Raw genomic sequence first — 19603 nt, 5'->3', positions numbered from 1 at the left:
ACGATGAGTGAGAACCAACGGTAACTGAAAACACCACGTAAGCATGGGCCACGTCATAGCACACTCTACCATACACCATCAAATGCCCTGGGCAATTTTGCTTTTCTTTTTCATCAAGGAATGACAAATGTTTATTAAATTCTTAGACAATATTTTTCAAGTAGAATATATGAAAAGAAAAAAAATAAGAAGGCTAATTAACAGGCAAACCAGCCAGGCTTGAGCCAAGTGAGGACTTAAGTACATATACTATTAGTTCAGGCACAGTTCTGAGAAAAAAGGAGGGCAAAAAACCTGACTGGGATGCAAAACTCAAACTCCTGCAACAAAAGGGTACGCTTTCAAAGTTACTTGCTGATAATTACATATACCAGAAACAATCAAAATCCCTCACAACACAGGAATGGTTAATAAATGACGGTACATCTTTTCAGTTCAGCTGCAAAAAAAGGAAGAGGACCTTTCTCTATGTTGCAATTGGCTCTCTAATCAACTAACAAAAACGTACAGCAAACATCAAGCTTGCATCTGTGAAAGGACACAACTGAAGCTAAAATGGATGTCATATTTGAAAGACAAGGGTTGGCAACTAGGTAGAGACAATTAAAAGGAAAGAGACTTGCTCCTGTACATCCTTTAGCAGCTTTCCCTCTGAATGTACTACATGAATGTACTATTAATTTAAAACTCATTTCCTCTCTTGGGGCACTGTTTGTGTCCTGTCCACACCCCCTCATCCCATCTCCAGAACCAGAAATAAATTACTTCTTTTTGAGTTGTTGGCTAATGCCATAGACCTCTAAACATAGTAGGCTACTGCCAATGCTTACCCTCCAGAACTGGCAGTGACCCGACTACTGAAGAAACCACTTACTGGAATCAAGGGAAAGCAAGTAGGCACAAACCTAGAAGCTTCAGCTCCATTGGCTAGCTTTCACAGTGCCGGAAAGAACTATGCGACACATTTAAAAGTAAATGCCTACCCCTCACCTAGATGTGAACCCTGTCAGCTACAGCGCCAACCTGCTTGACAAATGCCCACTGGTGCAATAGTGTCCCAGACATTACAGGAGTAGCCAACCATTTTCTCATTGGAGCTAAGGCCTGCTGCATGAAATAGAGCCTATATTTGGCATTGTTGATGTAGCCAAGAGGCTAGAAGATCCCAGACTACTATCTGCTAAATGAACATAGTATTAAAACAACTCCTAATGACTTATGCTACATCTACAGATAGATCAATGCACAGATAGCATCTCATCAGAGAAACTTTCATTGCAGTAGATGGCAACTAGCAATGTAGACTCTCAACTGTCCTGTGTGAGAAAATAAGAGACTTTGAATTGCTCAGTCCTATATGGGACACACATATTACAACCCTCAAGGCCCAGGGACCTATATGGAGAAGCGTTCAGTAAGAGCTAGAGGCGGTGAATGACTTCAAGAAAAGAGTGTTTCCTGATACAGCAGGGCAGTTGCACACACATATGAAGTCACAGCAGTTGTGACAGCAGGCATAAGACCTAATCAAACTTTAGGAAAACAAAATCCCAGCATGAAGGAAAGAAAGTGGGTAAGAAGAGCCACCCCTAGCTGAAGAGCTATTGGCATTTAACAGCTGCTAAGGGAGGGAGAGTTAGTTTTCTCTAATGGTGTGACACCTAGTATACTGACCAAAATCCAGAGCAGGCCCCATGCCTGAGAGTAGTTAGGCAACACAAGCTGGACCTAATGGGTTTGAGGGAAAAGAGAGCAAGAGAAAGAGGAGAAGGAATGGATACAAAGTTTGGTGAGTAGGAAGGTGGATATAGGAGGAGTTGTGGGAGGAGATATTGAAATGTCCAAAATGTATGAGAGTCTCAAAGAATAAAGTATTACTTAAGAAACCTCATTCTCTCACATTACAAAGTATTCATTTATCACATTCAATTAATATTCAGTTAAATTTGCTTGTTCCAAAATTTTTAGTTCCCAAATACAGTTTAAGCATACAGTGATATAAGAACAAAAACCATAAATAATTTAACGTTCACATATAACCAGCATTATTATAATGGAGAACTTAAGTAAATATTGAGGATACATGCATTTTTTTCCTTTAAAGGAGACCTGTTACTCAAACTCAAGAAATACTGATGCATATAAATATGGTATGTTGGTTGTTTTTTATTATCAACCTGATACAACATAAAGTCACCTAGGAAGATGATGCCTCAAGTGAAGGATTGCCTCCATCTGACTGGGGCATTATCTTGACTGCTGATTGATATAGGCAGGCCTAGCCTACTGTGGGTAGCTGGGCTGTGTAAGAGAGCTTGCCAAGTATTTGCTGAGTATAAGACAGTGAGTGAGCAAGCCAGTCCTCGGTGTTCTGCTATGGTGCTTGCCCTGACTTTCCTCAATAATGGACTGTGACCGAGAAGTGCAAACCAAATCAACTCTTGCCTTCCCGACGCTGCTTTTGATCAGTGTGTTTTTATCCCAGGAACAGAAAAGCGAAGTGCACAAGTGCACACACCTGCAATCACAGCATAGAAAAGAGGCTCACATCAAGTTCAAGGCCAGCCTGGGTAAGTAAGAGCCTGCCTCAAAAATGACTCACAGAGAAAGAGAGTCAAAGAGAGGGTAAAGTGAGGAGGGAAAGCCTACAGAGATGAAGAAGAGAATGGATTCATCTAAGAAGTTGCACTCATTATGCACACTAAGCATGAAATCACATTCATTAAGACAGTTTATAAAGTATTTCTGACAGATGTCTCTTCTACTCCAGATATTTATGATTTAATCTAGTACTAGGTAGTTACAAATAAAACGTGGTTTTATTAAAAATCTGAATTATAGTATTTTTCAAATTCTAACAAGGGCAAGTTTTCCTCAAAGGAGGTGGTTTTTCTAGCAAGAATACACCTTGTGAAGGAACGCCTCAGGAGCAGGTGTCCTGCTGATGTACATGATGTGACGGTTTATACCAGCAGCTTGACAGGACTCAGGAGACAAACTTCTAGGCATTCAGTAAGGAATCACATAGCTTAGGGTAACTGGTGGGAAGGCCCACTCTAACTGTGGGAAGTCACATCCCACGAGAACAAGCACACAGCTCCCACTTCCTGGCTACAAGCAGAGTATGGGCAGAGTCCTGCTCCCACACCCCCTCTGTGTTGGACTTCCCTTCAAGCTGCGAGCCTGACCAAACCTCTTCCATAAGCTGCTCCAGCCAGCCTTTTGCTTTAGCAAAGAGGAACAGTAACTAATGCCTCTATCTATTCCTATGCAAATTTTATGATACCAAAACGACGACAACAGAAATGCCCATTATTTGCCTGACTCTGTATGTAAAATGGACCAAGGCAATCACTCAAAGGAGTGAGTGGTCAATTCACAACAGTAACAAGAGAAAGCAGTGAGCACTGCTCTCTCAGGAGCACACAGCCATCCTCACAGCCTGCCCCTGGGTCAGGCACAGTGCAAAGCATTTTATGCCAATTATCCATCTTAGCCAATTTCTTTAGCAAGGAAGGTTTCTATTATCTCCAATTGACAGCTAGAGACACTGAAATTCAAAGAGGTCACTTATCTTGTCCAAGATAACCATCAGTAGTGAAACCAAGATGTGAGTCTGTGTCCAGTACATTCAATGCCTGTCACCTCCTATCACTGTGTACCATATATTGTCCCTGAGTAACTGAATTCTCTCAAGGACTCAGCTACCACCTATGTGCAGAGGCTTCAGTCACCTCACTCCTGTCGTCTCTCATTTGAATTTCAAGATATTTTCAACTACTTCTCTACTACTTGATAACCAACATGTCCAAAACCTAGCACATTCTAGGCTATATATATAATATTTTATTATATATAAAATACAATATATATAGTGTGCAGAATAAGCTATGCAAATGTAGAGACAGTAGTGTTATTGAGGTTTAGGGGGAATGAAAGTGTGGGGAGAAAACAGATAATTAAATAGTACAGGGTTCACTGCTTAGGAGATAAAAATATTCTAGAGCAGGGTATGCTGACAGCTATACAAGTCTGTAAGTAAACTAAAAACCATTGAATTAAACATTTTAAACTGCTCAATCGGTCTCTGATAAATTACAGATCAAAGAAGCTGTTATACAAAACAAAAACAAAATGTTGCACAGTTAACAGTGTGGCTTCTATTCAAATGTGGGTCCAATTCAGTCCCCTTTGTCCTACTACTCCAGACACCCAAGTCATCATAACACAATGTTGAAGTCATCAGTTGCATCTGGACAATGTGATGTGAGTGATGAAAACCCACCTGAATGAGCACTGCTGAGTGGGTTAAAGCATCATTCAGCATCGTGAGAACGTTTGAAGCAGGAACGACCCCAGGGTCATGGCCCCAAGAGGTTATAAGTAACCGATCATAACCCTATTGGAAAGATGAATAACACATGAAACGGCACTTTGAGAGAAGGAGAAATTTACGAAACTGACCTAATTCTGCATAGTAATTTCTGTTTCCCCCCAAAATAGCTCACAGTGTTTGCCCAACATGCATGAGGCCCTGAGGTCAATCCTGAACAGAAGAGACTGGAACACAAGAGGAGAAAGCCTCACACCTACCTGGAATATATCTGGCAGTTTCCGAAGTCTTGTACCTTTGGACAGTAAGAGAGATGGTGGTCCTTGCCCAGTGACATGGTAAATATACAATTTAAACCAGACAGAACTGACTTCTGGGATAGCTGGTCCGATATGCTATAACCACAAATAGGTAAGATAAAGCTATAATAGTTATCTAGTGAAATTTCATAAATGGCCAATATAATCTTCTAAATAGTGAATGCTTCATACATATTTTAATTGCTGTTACCCTTATGAAGGTAAATGCTAATTAATCCAGTAAAATAGTTTTGTTTTCACACTGGGATGAAGATATATGCCCACACTATCGAGAGACTGCACTTTAAAGTGGACTCCTTAGGTGTGAGTCTAGGTTTCATCCCTTCCACCATATCACCTTAACAATGTTTCTTAAACTCTGTGCCTCATTTGCTCCATCAACAAAAGCACGAGAGAGACGTGCCAAGTGAAGATACGTAAAGGGTTGAAAGCAGTGCCTGGCTAGTAACTTCCTCATGCAGCAGCAGTCATTACTACAGTGAGTTGTGCAGGTAGTTCAGATGATTCCTACTGGGCAAAAGCACTGAGTTAAATGGAAGGGGCGTAACATATTGGACAAAAGGTTAAGAAGAAAACCTACAGCCATTCCTGTTAACACAAGACTAGAATTCTGGCAAAGGGACGAATGATCCGAGGCAACTTGAGCCCATGGGTAGCAATAACAAATTTGGTACCTAAATTCCTTCCTCCCTTCTCAATCACCAAGCCCTGCACATTCAGGAATCCAGGCAGGATGGATGACTGCACACAGTATATTCCCTATTCTCTGAAAATGGTACAAGTACATCTTCCTTGCTGGTTATATAAAGACACATCTCTAATTTATTCTTTAAAAGCAAAAGATCAGTAGTCATTTTGACAAATCCTATGGCTAACTATCAAGCTTGCAAAATCCATCTTTTCTTCTCACCTACCTTAGCATCACTATTGTACTTTTTTGAATATCTGCTTTTCTCCTAATTTATCTAAACCTGCATTCTAGAACATTCAAAATGTTCTCTTAAAATATTTCACATGAATACATTTTTAATCTAAAGTGTCACAAGTCACTTAATGATACACAAGCTAAATATACCAATCACACTTACAAGTTGAATGTGACAGCATTTTTCAAGAGAGAATAGACCCGTTCCCTCAATGGAATGAGCACATCCCATCTGGAGCCTCAGTGAGTTCCTACCTGCGGGGTGCAGCTGCTGACTGGCCGGATCTCATTGGTAAGAGGCGCCATGGAAACAAGCAGTGTGTAGTTTTTGTTTAGAACTCTGCTGCAAGTTGCTGGGTCCAAACCAAGAAGGCTTTCGCAGCGTAAGAGATCCAGGGGGAAACCTGAGTTATAATAAACCACACAGGACGTTGAAGATGAGCTGTTGGCCACTGCCTTAAGACTTACTATTCTTGTCTTTAATTATAAACAGATTCTTCTCTCACATAATAAATAGTACAGTTTCTATTCCTGCTCTTCCTCTGACGCTCCTCCCTACCCTCCTCCCATCTGGATTCACTCACTTTCTGTTAGAAAATAGGCTCTGAGTTAAGACAAAAAAAAAGAAGGAAAAGAGCCCAAGAGAAGGCACAAGAATAAAAATCCTCTCATTTGCACACTCAGGAATCCCATAAAAACACTAATACATATGGAAGCCATATGTATCATGCAGAGGACCTGTGCAGACATGCATTGGCCCTGCGCATGCTGTATCAAGACTTACTATTTCTCAAAGGTACCATAACTACTAAGGAGTACAACATTTCCAACAAGATCACCAAGGCATTTTTAAGATTAAATGTTGAAGTTTTGGGTCTAGACTAAAAGCTGTGCTCTCGTGGATCAGCGCTTCTTCTGACTCTCGTTAAGGAACCACGCTTGTTCATTCCATTTCCATCCCAAGTCATTCTGCAGTGCATTCTGACAACCAAATAGCAAGGAAAGATGTGTCCTCCTTTCCCCAAGACAGCAGTCTCCAGATCAGTGGTTTTCAACCTGTGGGTCAAAAGCCCTTGGGGGCTGAATGACTTTCACAGGGGTTGCCTAACACCCCTGGAAAACAGATTTACATTATAATTCATAACAGTAGCAAAATGACAGTTATGAAGTAGCAACAAAAATATTTTTATGGTTGGGGGTCAGCACAGCATGAGGCACGGTACTAAAGGCTCATAGCATTAGATGGTTAAGGTACTAAAGGCTCATAGCATTAGATGGTTAAGGTAGTAAAGGCTCATAGCATTAGATGGTTAAGGTAGTAAAGGCTCATAGCATTAGATGGTTAAGGTACTAAAGGCTCATAGCATTAGATGGTTAAGGTACTAAAGGCTCATAGCATTAGATGGTTAAGGTACTAAAGGCTCATAGCATTAGATGGTTAAGGTACTGAAGGCTCATAGCATTAGATGGTTAAGGTACTAAAGGCTCATAGCATTAGATGGTTAAGGTAGTAAAGGCTCATAGCATTAGATGGTTAAGGTAGTAAAGGCTCATAGCATTAGATGGTTAAGGTACTGAAGGCTCATAGCATTAGATGGTTAAGGTAGTAAAGGCTCATAGCATTAGATGGTTAAGGTAGTAAAGGCTCATAGCATTAGATGGTTAAGGTAGTAAAGGCTCATAGCATTAGATGGTTAAGGTAGTAAAGGCTCATAGCATTAGATGGTTAAGGTAGTAAAGGCTCATAGCATTAGATGGTTAAGGTACTAAAGGCTCATAGCATTAGATGGTTAAGGTACTAAAGGCTCATAGCATTAGATGGTTAAGGTACTGAAGGCTCATAGCATTAGATGGTTAAGGTACTGAAGGCTCATAGCATTAGATGGTTAAGGTACTGAAGGCTCATAGCATTAGATGGTTAAGGTACTGAAGGCTCATAGCATTAGATGGTTAAGGTACTGAAGGCTCATAGCATTAGATGGTTAAGGTAGTAAAGGCTCATAGCATTAGATGGTTAAGGTAGTAAAGGCTCATAGCATTAGATGGTTAAGGTACTAAAGGCTCATAGCATTAGATGGTTAAGGTACTGAAGGCTCATAGCATTAGATGGTTAAGGTACTGAAGGCTCATAGCATTAGATGGTTAAGGTACTGAAGGCTCATAGCATTAGATGGTTAAGGTATTAAAGGCTCATAGCATTAGATGGTTAAGGTAGTAAAGGCTCATAGCATTAGATGGTTAAGGTAGTAAAGGCTCATAGCATTAGATGGTTAAGGTACTGAAGGCTCATAGCATTAGATGGTTAAGGTAGTAAAGGCTCATAGCATTAGATGGTTAAGGTAGTAAAGGCTCATAGCATTAGATGGTTAAGGTAGTAAAGGCTCATAGCATTAGATGGTTAAGGTACTAAAGGCTCATAGCATTAGATGGTTAAGGTACTAAAGGCTCATAGCATTAGATGGTTAAGGTACTGAAGGCTCATAGCATTAGATGGTTAAGGTACTGAAGGCTCATAGCATTAGATGGTTAAGGTACTGAAGGCTCATAGCATTAGATGGTTAAGGTACTGAAGGCTCATAGCATTAGATGGTTAAGGTACTAAAGGCTCATAGCATTAGATGGTTAAGGTACTAAAGGCTCATAGCATTAGATGGTTAAGGTACTGAAGGCTCATAGCATTAGATGGTTAAGGTACTGAAGGCTCATAGCATTAGATGGTTAAGGTATTAAAGGCTCATAGCATTAGATGGTTAAGGTACTGAAGGCTCATAGCATTAGATGGTTAAGGTAGTAAAGGCTCATAGCATTAGATGGTTAAGGTAGTAAAGGCTCATAGCATTAGATGGTTAAGGTACTGAAGGCTCATAGCATTAGATGGTTAAGGTAGTAAAGGCTCATAGCATTAGATGGTTAAGGTAGTAAAGGCTCATAGCATTAGATGGTTAAGGTACTGAAGGCTCATAGCATTAGATGGTTAAGGTACTGAAGGCTCATAGCATTAGATGGTTAAGGTACTGAAGGCTCATAGCATTAGATGGTTAAGGTACTGAAGGCTCATAGCATTAGATGGTTAAGGTACTGAAGGCTCATAGCATTAGATGGTTAAGGTACTGAAGGCTCATAGCATTAGATGGTTAAGGTACTAAAGGCTCATAGCATTAGATGGTTAAGGTACTGAAGGCTCATAGCATTAGATGGTTAAGGTACTAAAGGCTCATAGCATTAGATGGTTAAGGTACTGAAGGCTCATAGCATTAGATGGTTAAGGTACTGAAGGCTCATAGCATTAGATGGTTAAGGTACTGAAGGCTCATAGCATTAGATGGTTAAGGTACTGAAGGCTCATAGCATTAGATGGTTAAGGTACTGAAGGCTCATAGCATTAGATGGTTAAGGTACTGAAGGCTCATAGCATTAGATGGTTAAGGTACTGAAGGCTCATAGCATTAGATGGTTAAGGTACTGAAGGCTCATAGCATTAGATGGTTAAGGTACTGAAGGCTCATAGCATTAGATGGTTAAGGTAGTAAAGGCTCATAGCATTAGATGGTTAAGGTACTAAAGGCTCATAGCATTAGATGGTTAAGGTACTGAAGGCTCATAGCATTAGATGGTTAAGGTACTGAAGGCTCATAGCATTAGATGGTTAAGGTACTGAAGGCTCATAGCATTAGATGGTTAAGGTACTAAAGGCTCATAGCATTAGATGGTTAAGGTACTAAAGGCTCATAGCATTAGATGGTTAAGGTACTGAAGGCTCATAGCATTAGATGGTTAAGGTACTAAAGGCTCATAGCATTAGATGGTTAAGGTACTAAAGGTTCATAGCATTAGATGGTTAAGGTACTGAAGGCTCATAGCATTAGATGGTTAAAGTACTGAAGGCTCATAGCATTAGATGGTTAAGGTACTGAAGGCTCATAGCATTAGATGGTTAAGGTACTGAAGGCTCATAGCATTAGATGGTTAAGGTAGTAAAGGCTCATAGCATTAGATGGTTAAGGTACTGAAGGCTCATAGCATTAGATGGTTAAGGTACTGAAGGCTCATAGCATTAGATGGTTAAGGTAGTAAAGGCTCATAGCATTAGATGGTTAAGGTACTAAAGGCTCATAGCATTAGATGGTTAAGGTACTGAAGGCTCATAGCATTAGATGGTTAAAGTACTGAAGGCTCATAGCATTAGATGGTTAAGAACCACTGTTCAGATCTGATTCTAGCACAGAGGTGAGCAATCCTGTTAGAAATTTGTGCCCTCCCTAAACTGCTGGTCTATAGAGCAAGGATTCAGCATGCATTTTAAACAACTGTGTCCTCAGTCCTCTGGAAAATAGCCCATCCTATTGCTCTGCTCCTGTTGTACAAGGCTAACTACCCGAGTCTGATCCCCAGAGCCCAGAAAGCAAGAACAGAACTGAATCCTGAAAAGTGTCCTCTGACCTCTATGTGTACGACTGACACATTAAGACACACACACAAACACACACACACAAACACACACACACACACTTAAATTCTATTCGTCTGTAAAATGCTCCCAGCATAGCTAGCACCAGGACCATGCTCTCTCATACAGTGCCCAGAAAAACAAAGTCGACTCCTAGGAGACCGCTTAATAAGCACAAGCTAAAGTCAGGTTGTACTATTTAACACAAAATAAAGTATTGTTTGGGGAAAAATGGAGTCAAGTCCCAAGGAGACAGAGAGCAGTTTGAAGGTGACAAGACAACTAGAGCACAGGAACAACTGAGACAGAAATGACAAGTCACTCAAGAGACTGCTAATAATACAGAGGCAATGCTAGAGAAGAGAGCATGGCCAATCTGCAACCACTATAGCTGAGGAAGAGTCACTGCTGATGCTACATCTCAGAGCAAGGTCTTGAAGTATCTCCCACAGATTTCCTCTTAGCTAAGGAAAAAGAACTAGCGGCATCATGAAGAAGTTGTAAAACACATTAACTGTTTGACCAAATTAACATCACCAGCAAGAGGACTATAACAGCACATGGGTCCCGACACCAAAATCTCAGGAAAACAGAGCATCACTTGTATGGTACCCTAGACAGGATCAAGCCAAGGCCTATTTGTAAGGAACAGCATGCAGCCCTAAGATGAGAAATATTCCATGCAAACCAACAAAAGTGGGATATAGTGTTTTTTAAATGTAATGGCACTAAAAACAAACAAGCAGAGCCAGGTGTGGTATCTCACGCCTTTAATCCCAGCACTCGGGAGGCAGAGGCAGGCGGATTTCTGAATTCAAGGCCAGCCTGGTCTACAGAGTGAGTTCTAGGACAGCCAGGACTACACAGAGAAACCCTGTCTCAAAAAACAAAAAACAACAACAAAAAAAAAAAAAAAACAAAAAAAAAACAAAAAAAACAAAACACAAACAAACAGAAAAACAAAACAAAAAACAAACAAGCAACAAACATAAATGTGCTACAGAAAAAAGTGGATAAGAGGAACAAGATTAAACAGAATACTTTTCCTAGTCTGGAGCCCACACTTGGAAGAGTAACGGGTGCCATGTAAGGGAAGGATATTAACATTACTGACCAGCAACAGGCCGGGCAGACATGACAGAAGCTGCTCTGACAGAGCAGCTGCATTTCTGATGAGCCTGATAAGGCCATGATAAACAACTGATTCCCAAATCCTGGGCTGAGAGACTATTTTTATTCTGAAACTTTATAATCCCATTCTAGAGCCTATGGCCTGTGATCTAGTGGAAGGACACAGGATACTGATAGGAGGAACAGTACCTGATCCACAGGTAGGAGAGGAGAGAAGGGAGCAGACTTCCTTATATGATAAAGACCAAAGAGACTCACGCTGCCCAGTGAGAAACTGTACAAAAGACACTTAGGAGAGAACCTAATAAAAACTTCGTTTAGGAGAGATTTTGCTGAAAAGGACTGGGAGGCAGGGCACACAGTTCCAATGGAGAAGAGGACACATGGGCAGAAACAAGCCAGGTGAGAAGTGGCATGATGACACAGGGTACAGAACAGACTGGAGACCATTCGACTGTAAGGTGTCACTCTGTGGGAACTCTGGGAGCCTGGAGTCATCAGAGACTCCTTCCTCCAGCCTGACTAACAAGCACCTTATTCGGACTGATCAGATGAGAGGCAAATTTAACCAATCATTTATGAGGCAAAGAAAGAGAACTCGGAGGATCTTTTCAGCCTTGTCAGTTATGAACAGGGAGGGAACACAGAAATGCCATGAGAAAAACTGTGTGGAAAAAGAATTGTCCTTAAAGTAAGCCATTTTCTAAAACACAAAAGAATGAAGGGCTCCCTAACCTTCAGGCAAAAGTCAGGGCTATCAATGTTAACTATAAAATACACTTAATGTATATTAGGGCAGGGAACTATGAAATCTAAAGTTCACAGTGACTGGAGCACTTTCTAAGACTTTTACAACTGTGATTACTCATCTATAAATGTAGATTAGCTTCTGACTCTTACCAAAGTCTAAGCTACCAAATTTCAGGCTTACACTGATCATAATGGAAAGACGTCCTTTTTTATTATTGAAAGTAGATTGTTTTCATACAATATGTTCTGATTAGTTTGCCTCCCCAACTCTCTACCCACCCAAGCCTACATCTTTTCTTTCTTTCTCTATCTTATTAGTATGCAAACAGGCATCTTAAAATAATGACAAAATAAAATACAATCAAACTGGAATAGGATGAAACAAACAAAAGAAGGAAAAGTATAAAAAACATATACAGACATGGAAAAACACACGTTCACACATTCAGGAAACCCATAAAAATGCAATACCAGACACCATAATACATATGCAAGCGACATGCAAGGGGGAAAAAAATAAATAAATAAAAATCATGTTCATACAAAGGATGTCCAGACAAAGGACTATGAAGTGTCCACTGAGTTGATTTTGTGTTGACCATCTACTGAGCTGTGAAGTCTAACAGCTTCAGGAATAACTACTTCTATAGCCTTTCTGTAAGTCCTAAGCAGATTTAACAAATGTCAGTAATACAGGAGAAGAGAAGAGGAGAGTGAAAGGAGAGAAACAGCTGATAAGGTACTCAGAGAGCAGGCTTCCAGCTACAGGTCCTGTGTGCCAGCGACAGCATGTCTGAAACAGTGTCTGACAAATAAGGAGATGGGGAAGATGATCACTGCTGTGTCTCCTTCCGTACCATAGTTGGGCTGGTCTGGCTGAGAGGTCTGAGCCACCAGATCCTTATTATGACGCAGGAAGAGGATAGTGTTCCTCAGAGTAAGTGCGTGGTCAAAGTATCTCTGTGCTTCTCCTTCACCAGTGCTCTGAACCTAAACCAAGAGAAAACAGATTTTCTTTAAACACCACTCTCATGCTATTCACACTAATAATCATGTAACTAACACAGGTTATTAAATTATTAGATATTAAAAAACAATAACAACAACACCAAAACTAAAACTGTAATTCAAAAACTTGCCCAGGAAATACTGAAGCCAATCACCTCACCCAACTGTGAGTAAGTCCCATCATCTAAAGGATGACTGGGAGGCCTCCAAGTACAACAATTTTAACAACGGAATAAACCAGAGTAGCACAGTTTATAAGCTTTGTGTCCTCTGTATGATTCAAAGAGGGAAAAGTTCCAAAGCCAGTTCTGCTTCATTCAAAAAAAGCATACAAGAATAATCAGATCAGAACATGAAGTGTACAGTAAGAGATAAAAACCATAACTAACAAAACATCTGGAAGAATAAGGAATGGAGATTACAAACACAAAACCAATTGGTAGGTATTATGTTGAGGTTTGGTCTGTTGCTCTTTATTGTACCACTAAATACTGGCCCAAGGGCTGCCCAGGGACAAGAGAATCCACGTGTACACCAAGTGGTGCTATGTGACCTTGCTTCTTAATTGAGAACTACTGACTGAATAAAGATGCCCACAGCCTATTGCTGGGAAGAAGAGAGGGAGGCCGAGTTTGGGTTCCCAGGCTTGGGGTCTGAAGAGAACCATGAGGGGAGGGGGTGCAGGGGAGAGAGAAGGTGGGGAGAGAAGATGCCATGGGACATGTGAGTCATGAACACACCGCCATGAGCACTGGCCAATGGGGGTTAAGAGCTGCCCACATGGAACAAGGCAAGTTATAACTCAGCATTATTAGTGAGGAAGGGGGTTTTAGTAGCTTAGAGGATAGATATATGCCTAGCTCTAATGCGTTAAAGGCTTATTATAAATATAAAAGTTGTATGTCTTTTATCTGGGAACTGAATGATCAAAGGATGGATAGAAACCCCCAACTGACATTAAACATTTATTACAACAGTATTATTTCATATATTTTTTGCACTAATGAATATAAAATTCCTATGGAATAGTAAAAACCTATTTATTTATGACTAAAGGAATTACAAAACCACTACAAATTCTCTAAATTGAACATTTAACATATAAAATTCATAACTAAACCACAAAAATCTACTTAAACTATTAGCCAGGTTGCAGGTCTGACAAAGAGAACACAAAGACCAGGGGCCAGGATGAAAGCAGTGAGAAGCAGCAGCAGCGTGAGGGACTGGGCTCACTCACTCACAGGGAGAGACAATACAGCAGGCATAACTATAACACTCAGGAACACCGCTCCACATTAAAAACAACAGGAACAAAAACTTAAATAACAACAGCCTCAGACCTTACCTCAGTCCTATCAAATTAAAAATAATAAAAGGCTAGATAGAAAAGATTATAGACAGTACACGGGCTAAAATATCTCTACCCTGTTTCTCAGCATATCAAATCATATTAGAAGTTAGTCATGTCACCTTACAAATCACAGAACTCATTCACTCCTTCACTGTGCTGACGTCTAAAGAGCTCCACAGGAGAAGATGGGGTAGAGCAGAGACAGGAAGCAGCAGGAATATCCCAAGCTCCAGGACAAGGAGCATGTACACTGGAGAGCCGCCCTGGTGTGCAGTAGGAAAGGTCCCAGACGGGCAGCCCAGGGCACTCACCTTCTCTAATTCTATAAGGAAGCTGTCCAGAGACTCATCTGAGAGTTTGCCTACTTCAAACATGGTGACTGCGTGGCTTTTCAAGTTCTGCAAAAAGAAGCACATTATTAAACTCTGCTTTTCCTTTTTTTATGCTAACAACATTTACTATGCTTCTACTACATTAAAACTGAAGGACAGGCAACGTGAGCGTGTGCTTCACTCCTCATTGGACACTCACACTGCTCACAGGAATGTAACACAGCTGGCTGCTTTCAGGACCTGTTCTAATCTTAAAGACATTTGCACAGCAGCAAATGACTTTATATCTTATCTTTACTGAAACCTCGTTACACCCACAGCATACCACTCACCGGTGAAAGGTTTCCCATCATTAAGAATGCAGTCAGAGTGGAGTCAAACAGGAATGCAATTCGCTTTGTGTACCCAGTGGACAGACTCAAACTGCTCACACTGGCCGTGTCAGCTGAAAGAAAAAAATGAAATATGGAATCAAGTCAATGAAAGCCTTCTTTGCTTATCTTCTGAACTAAGTTTTTGCTTCAGCTTTATCTGAACAGCCAAACAAACTTAATTAAATATAACCAATACCATAGTCTTAAGATATTCAAGTATTTTGCATCAGGGTCTCACTATGTAGCAAGGACTGGCCTTGAATTCCAATCCTCCTGCATCTAGCTCCCTGGTACAAAGATTACAGATATGTACCATTTCTTTCTTTCTTTTTTTTTTTTTTAAGACATTTAGATTTGTGTTCTTGCGCTAGTTTGTCAAATCAAACTGATACAAGCCAGGATCACTGAAGAAGGGAGAATCTCAATTGAGAAAATATCTCTGAGACACTAGCCTGAAGGCACATAAGTGGGGCATTTTCTTGACTACTGATTGATGTGGGAGGGCCCAGCTCTGTGCAGATGGTCCTGGGAAGTATGAGAAAGAGCTGGAGCCTGGGGAGCAAACCAGTGAGCAGCACTCCTCAGGGGCCTTTGCCTGAACTCCTGCTTGTTTCTGTCTTGGCTTCCCTTCACAACGGGCTGTGAGCTGGAAGCTCAAATAAACCCTTTTCCTCCTCAAGTTGCTTTTGGTCTTGGTGTTTTATCAGAGCAAGAGAAAAGCCTACAAGCACAGTTAATTTCCTTGAAAACCATAAACAAACATCCTTGGTAATCATCAGCTCAATAAGCACTACCAACAGGCTTATGTTCCTGAGTGTGTGGCCCAGGTGACAGGCAGAACAGGAGAAAGGCCAGCCCAGGCTCCGAGTACCCTCAGCGTCTCCCTTTGGCCTTAGCTGGCACTCTCTCTCTGGCTAACATGGCCTTTCCTGTGTGACCAGTGAATTCACAGCCGCTCTAACCACATCCTATTCCTGAAGGCAAAGGTTGGGACTTTGTTTATTTTTGCAGCCCCAGACACTACGACTATTTATGTTGGGGGGCTATACTCCATCCCTTCCTCCCTCAACTTAACTTCCTGACAGTAAATGCCACGTTCTTATTTGTCCTATACCTTCGGTGTTCACAACACTGGTAAGGACTCAGACTGCACACCACATAGGAAGCCAAAAGCAGAGCTATAAAGGAGATGCAGGGCTGTGTCTGGACATAGGGCGCACCGACAGACAGACTGTAAAGCACACTGAGGTGAGCGGCTGCTGACCTGGATCCTCTTGACTATTTGTGTCTGTGTCAGTAGCAGAAGAGGCTTCTTGCACGGGACTCCTACTCTCCCCGCCATCCCACGATAAGAGCATCTTTTGTGGGTCTAATGTGCTCCTATTAATGAAAAATACATTCATGTTTTTAAAAGCACATAAATGATCTCACGTGAACACAGCTACTGAAGTTGGTACTTGCAACTGTGAACAATCCACCCGAACATAAGCCAATGCACACATCTGAGACTGAGACGAGTTCTCAATCTGCTCTGGCCATAAAGAGCACTGTGACTAAAACCCAGGCACACGTTCTTCTCATTTCTTAAGTTTATAAAATAGTGTATGCGCTTTTTTCCTAAACAACGAGTTCTTGCTCTCCATCAGATTATACAGAAGATCCATCATACCCAGATGACTGAGGCACTAGTATACAGGATTCACCTCAATTGGCAGAGTAAATTAATAAAAATAAAAACAAAAACAAAAAAACCTTTCTGCATGTAAAAATTCTTTTCAAAAGGAAACTGTCATAAAGGACAAATGAATTACTTTAGTCTATTCACAGATGGAACATTCTTCCATGACGAATGAAGTTGATCCAAATTTATCACTTGTCCCTTCTTATGGGCAAAGCCCAATCGGCAATACATTGAAACAGCATTCTGAAAGGAACAGAAGGAAAATTAGCATTAAAACAGACATCAGATTATTTGAAGGAAAAAATTACCTTCCAAAACTAAGCCTCTGGTGATGTGCCAGAGTTCCTCCTGTACCGTGCCCACAGAACAGTCTGAGCCAGGACTGCGGTCCCTAGATCCTCTACTAAGGAGGCTGGAGTTACAGCTTTAACAAGATACTGACCAGGCTGCTTCTCGGTGCCCACATTCATGTGAGTGCTCTATTTCATCCCACCTGGTGGAAAACAGACTAAGGGCTTCCACCTTGCCCTTTCTCGCTCTGCAACCATCCCTCTACCATGCAGACTCCCTCAAGCAGCCAATAAGAATCAGTAAGTAATGTATCAAGATGAAAATCAACTAGCAAAATCCACCCAGTACTCACATTACAACGGGTTAAAAAAAAAAAAAACAAAAACAAAAACATACCTTCACCAGCGATAAGTCTATCTCAAGGACATTTGCAAGCTAGAAAACAAAAGTGAAAATTACCGTTCCATCTCAGAATTATCAGTAAGTCCTCTCAAGAATGTTTTTGCCACACTTACCTCTGCAACATTAGTGTGTTCATCTATAGACACAAATATCTTATAGAGTAGGGTTTCAAAATAATCACCTTGTACCCGATTCATTACAAAGCCTTCCAGAGGGGGGACTGAAATAAACAAAACGGACTTTTCTCAGCACTGGGTTTCATAAAACAACAGAGTGTAACTCAAATGCCTGTGCAAAAAGAGAAATCTTTCAGAAATTGAATACAGCTTCTATGCAATTCATCCACTCCATAGCAACCTTTCAGAAGTTCCCACAATTAAGGCCCACACAACATCACCTACACAGAGCTGTCTGAAGGTTCACAAGGAACTCTCAATTACTGAGGCAAAGAGAATACTAGACCGTTCAGCCTTAGTGAAAAGACACGAGCGGGGCTGAGCCTCAGAAGGGTTGAGAGAGCGGTGCTTTTGATGCCTATAGGCCAAGAAAATGTGCAGCAGAAGGAAGACTGACTGTCAGAGAGTTAACAGACGCCTTGGGAACAAGTGGAGGAAGGTTGGCTGCCTCCCCCATCTCTAGTTCACCCTGAGAAGAAACAAGTCCGCAGAGGTCACTAAGGGGCCAAAGGTCAAGACCAGCACACAGCAGCCACTGTGGTAGAGTGTCCATTCATATTCAAGCTCTCTCTCTCTCTCTCTCTCTCTCTCTCTCTCTCTCTGTTTTGTCCAAATGCTTTCATCTGATTTAGCAGCAAACTCTGCCTAGTACAGTAAAGAAGGCGTGTGCTTTTGTTCACATTCTTCCATGTGTACGCATCCCTTCAAAACATCCTGGGAAAGAGCCAGCAAAACAGCACTGGATGGATGGCAAGCCCAACAACCCACACTCAGTCACCCACATGGCAGAGAGAATTAGACTCCTGAAAGGCGCCCTATGACTTCCTTTCACACAAACACAACATGTCCATGGAACATATGCACTCATATACACAAAGGAAAATGTAAAAAAATGAAATCTCACAGAAAAGTGGAGAGCACAGGCCACTACATTTTTTCCAGTAATAAAAACTAAGGGTTCCTTTTTAGAAATGTTTAGCAGGGCTGGAAAGATGGCTCAGCAGTTAAGGGCACTGACTACTACTTCAGAGGTCCTGAGTTCAATTCCCAGCAACGACATGGTGGCTCACAACCATCTGTAATGGGATCTGATGCCCTCTTCTGGTGTGTCTGAAGACAGCAACAGTATATTCACATACATAAAATAAATATATACATCTTTAAAAAAAAAAGAAAAGAAAAAAGAAATGTTTTAGCAATTCCCTACCTAACAAGTTAAAACTTATGCTACAGTACTGCTGTGTCCAAGCATTTCCTGAATGAATACTTGCTAGGTGCTGAACACCTGCCAAATACAATGCATTCACCACTTCATCTTTTAGCCGTACAAGTTGTACAGTATTACAATTATCCCTTCCTTGGTGATACTAAGGTCCTAAGAAGTTAGACATTTCAACATATAATTTATATCTGGATAATAACATGAGAAAACTTACAGAAATATAAAATCAGTTTCTAATGTGTATTAAATTAACATAAAGTATTTAGTAAAATCCAGCTTAAGCTATGGGTCAGAAGCCAGCTGTGCATTTGTCCTTCTAAGACCCTGGCCACTGGGCTGGAGAGATGGCTCAGTGGTTGAGAACATGGTTGTTCTTGCAACTCCAGCTCTAGGTACATATACTGTAGTACATACACGTGTACATGTAAATACATAATAATAAAAACACTTTCTGAAATAAAAGATACTGGTCAGCCAAATACAATAAAAGCATTATTTCATCTCAAATATAAAAACATGTTTCAGACAGACTGCAAATTATTTAGAATTTTGTGTGTATGTATATTATATAATTCTCCAATGAAAATCTTTAAGTACTTTTTAAAGAAATAAAGGAAAATATAGACACTGGAGCAGTAAAACACACATATAGAAAAAAAAGACTGTAAGAGTCAAAAGACCAGGACACCTGCTATGAGACAGGGTCTTCTTTTTGAGAAAAAAAAAAAAAAAAAAGTACAGGAGGGAAAGAGAGGTGATCTTGGGCTACATTAGAACCTCAAAACAAAGAGGTGTTCAAATAGCAGTTAAAACAGACTGAAATGAATAAATCCAATCTAATCCAACTTTTGAGTAAA

At 40.7% G+C, this 19603-nt stretch overlaps 1 protein-coding gene across 4 annotated transcripts in view; it reads right to left on the bottom strand.

Moving 5' to 3' along the window:
* Positions 1–19603, bottom strand: part of Fam91a1 (family with sequence similarity 91, member A1) — a 51895-nt gene that overhangs the window by 10242 nt on the left and 22050 nt on the right. For 3 of the 4 annotated variants that reach the window (XM_006520705.3, XM_006520706.2, NM_145959.3), the window contains exons 9-18: positions 17462–17568; positions 17343–17381; positions 16786–16898; positions 16239–16354; positions 14933–15045; positions 14580–14666; positions 12764–12896; positions 5834–5982; positions 4594–4728; positions 4286–4399 (exon numbers count right to left, since the gene is read on the bottom strand). In XM_006520705.3, coding sequence (XP_006520768.1) covers positions 4286–4399; positions 4594–4728; positions 5834–5982; positions 12764–12896; positions 14580–14666; positions 14933–15045; positions 16239–16354; positions 16786–16898; positions 17343–17381; positions 17462–17568 — 1106 coding nt within the window. The remainder of the gene's footprint in view (positions 1–4285; positions 4400–4593; positions 4729–5833; positions 5983–12763; positions 12897–14579; positions 14667–14932; positions 15046–16238; positions 16355–16785; positions 16899–17342; positions 17382–17461; positions 17569–19603) is intronic. The other variant, XM_006520704.3, reaches the window with a different exon arrangement.

Source organism: Mus musculus, chromosome 15, assembly GCF_000001635.26.
Source record: "Mus musculus strain C57BL/6J chromosome 15, GRCm38.p6 C57BL/6J".
Taxonomy (NCBI): domain Eukaryota; kingdom Metazoa; phylum Chordata; class Mammalia; order Rodentia; family Muridae; genus Mus; species Mus musculus.
The sequence above is the reverse complement of the archived record's forward strand: the minus strand, read 5'-3'. Positions and strand labels throughout refer to the sequence as shown.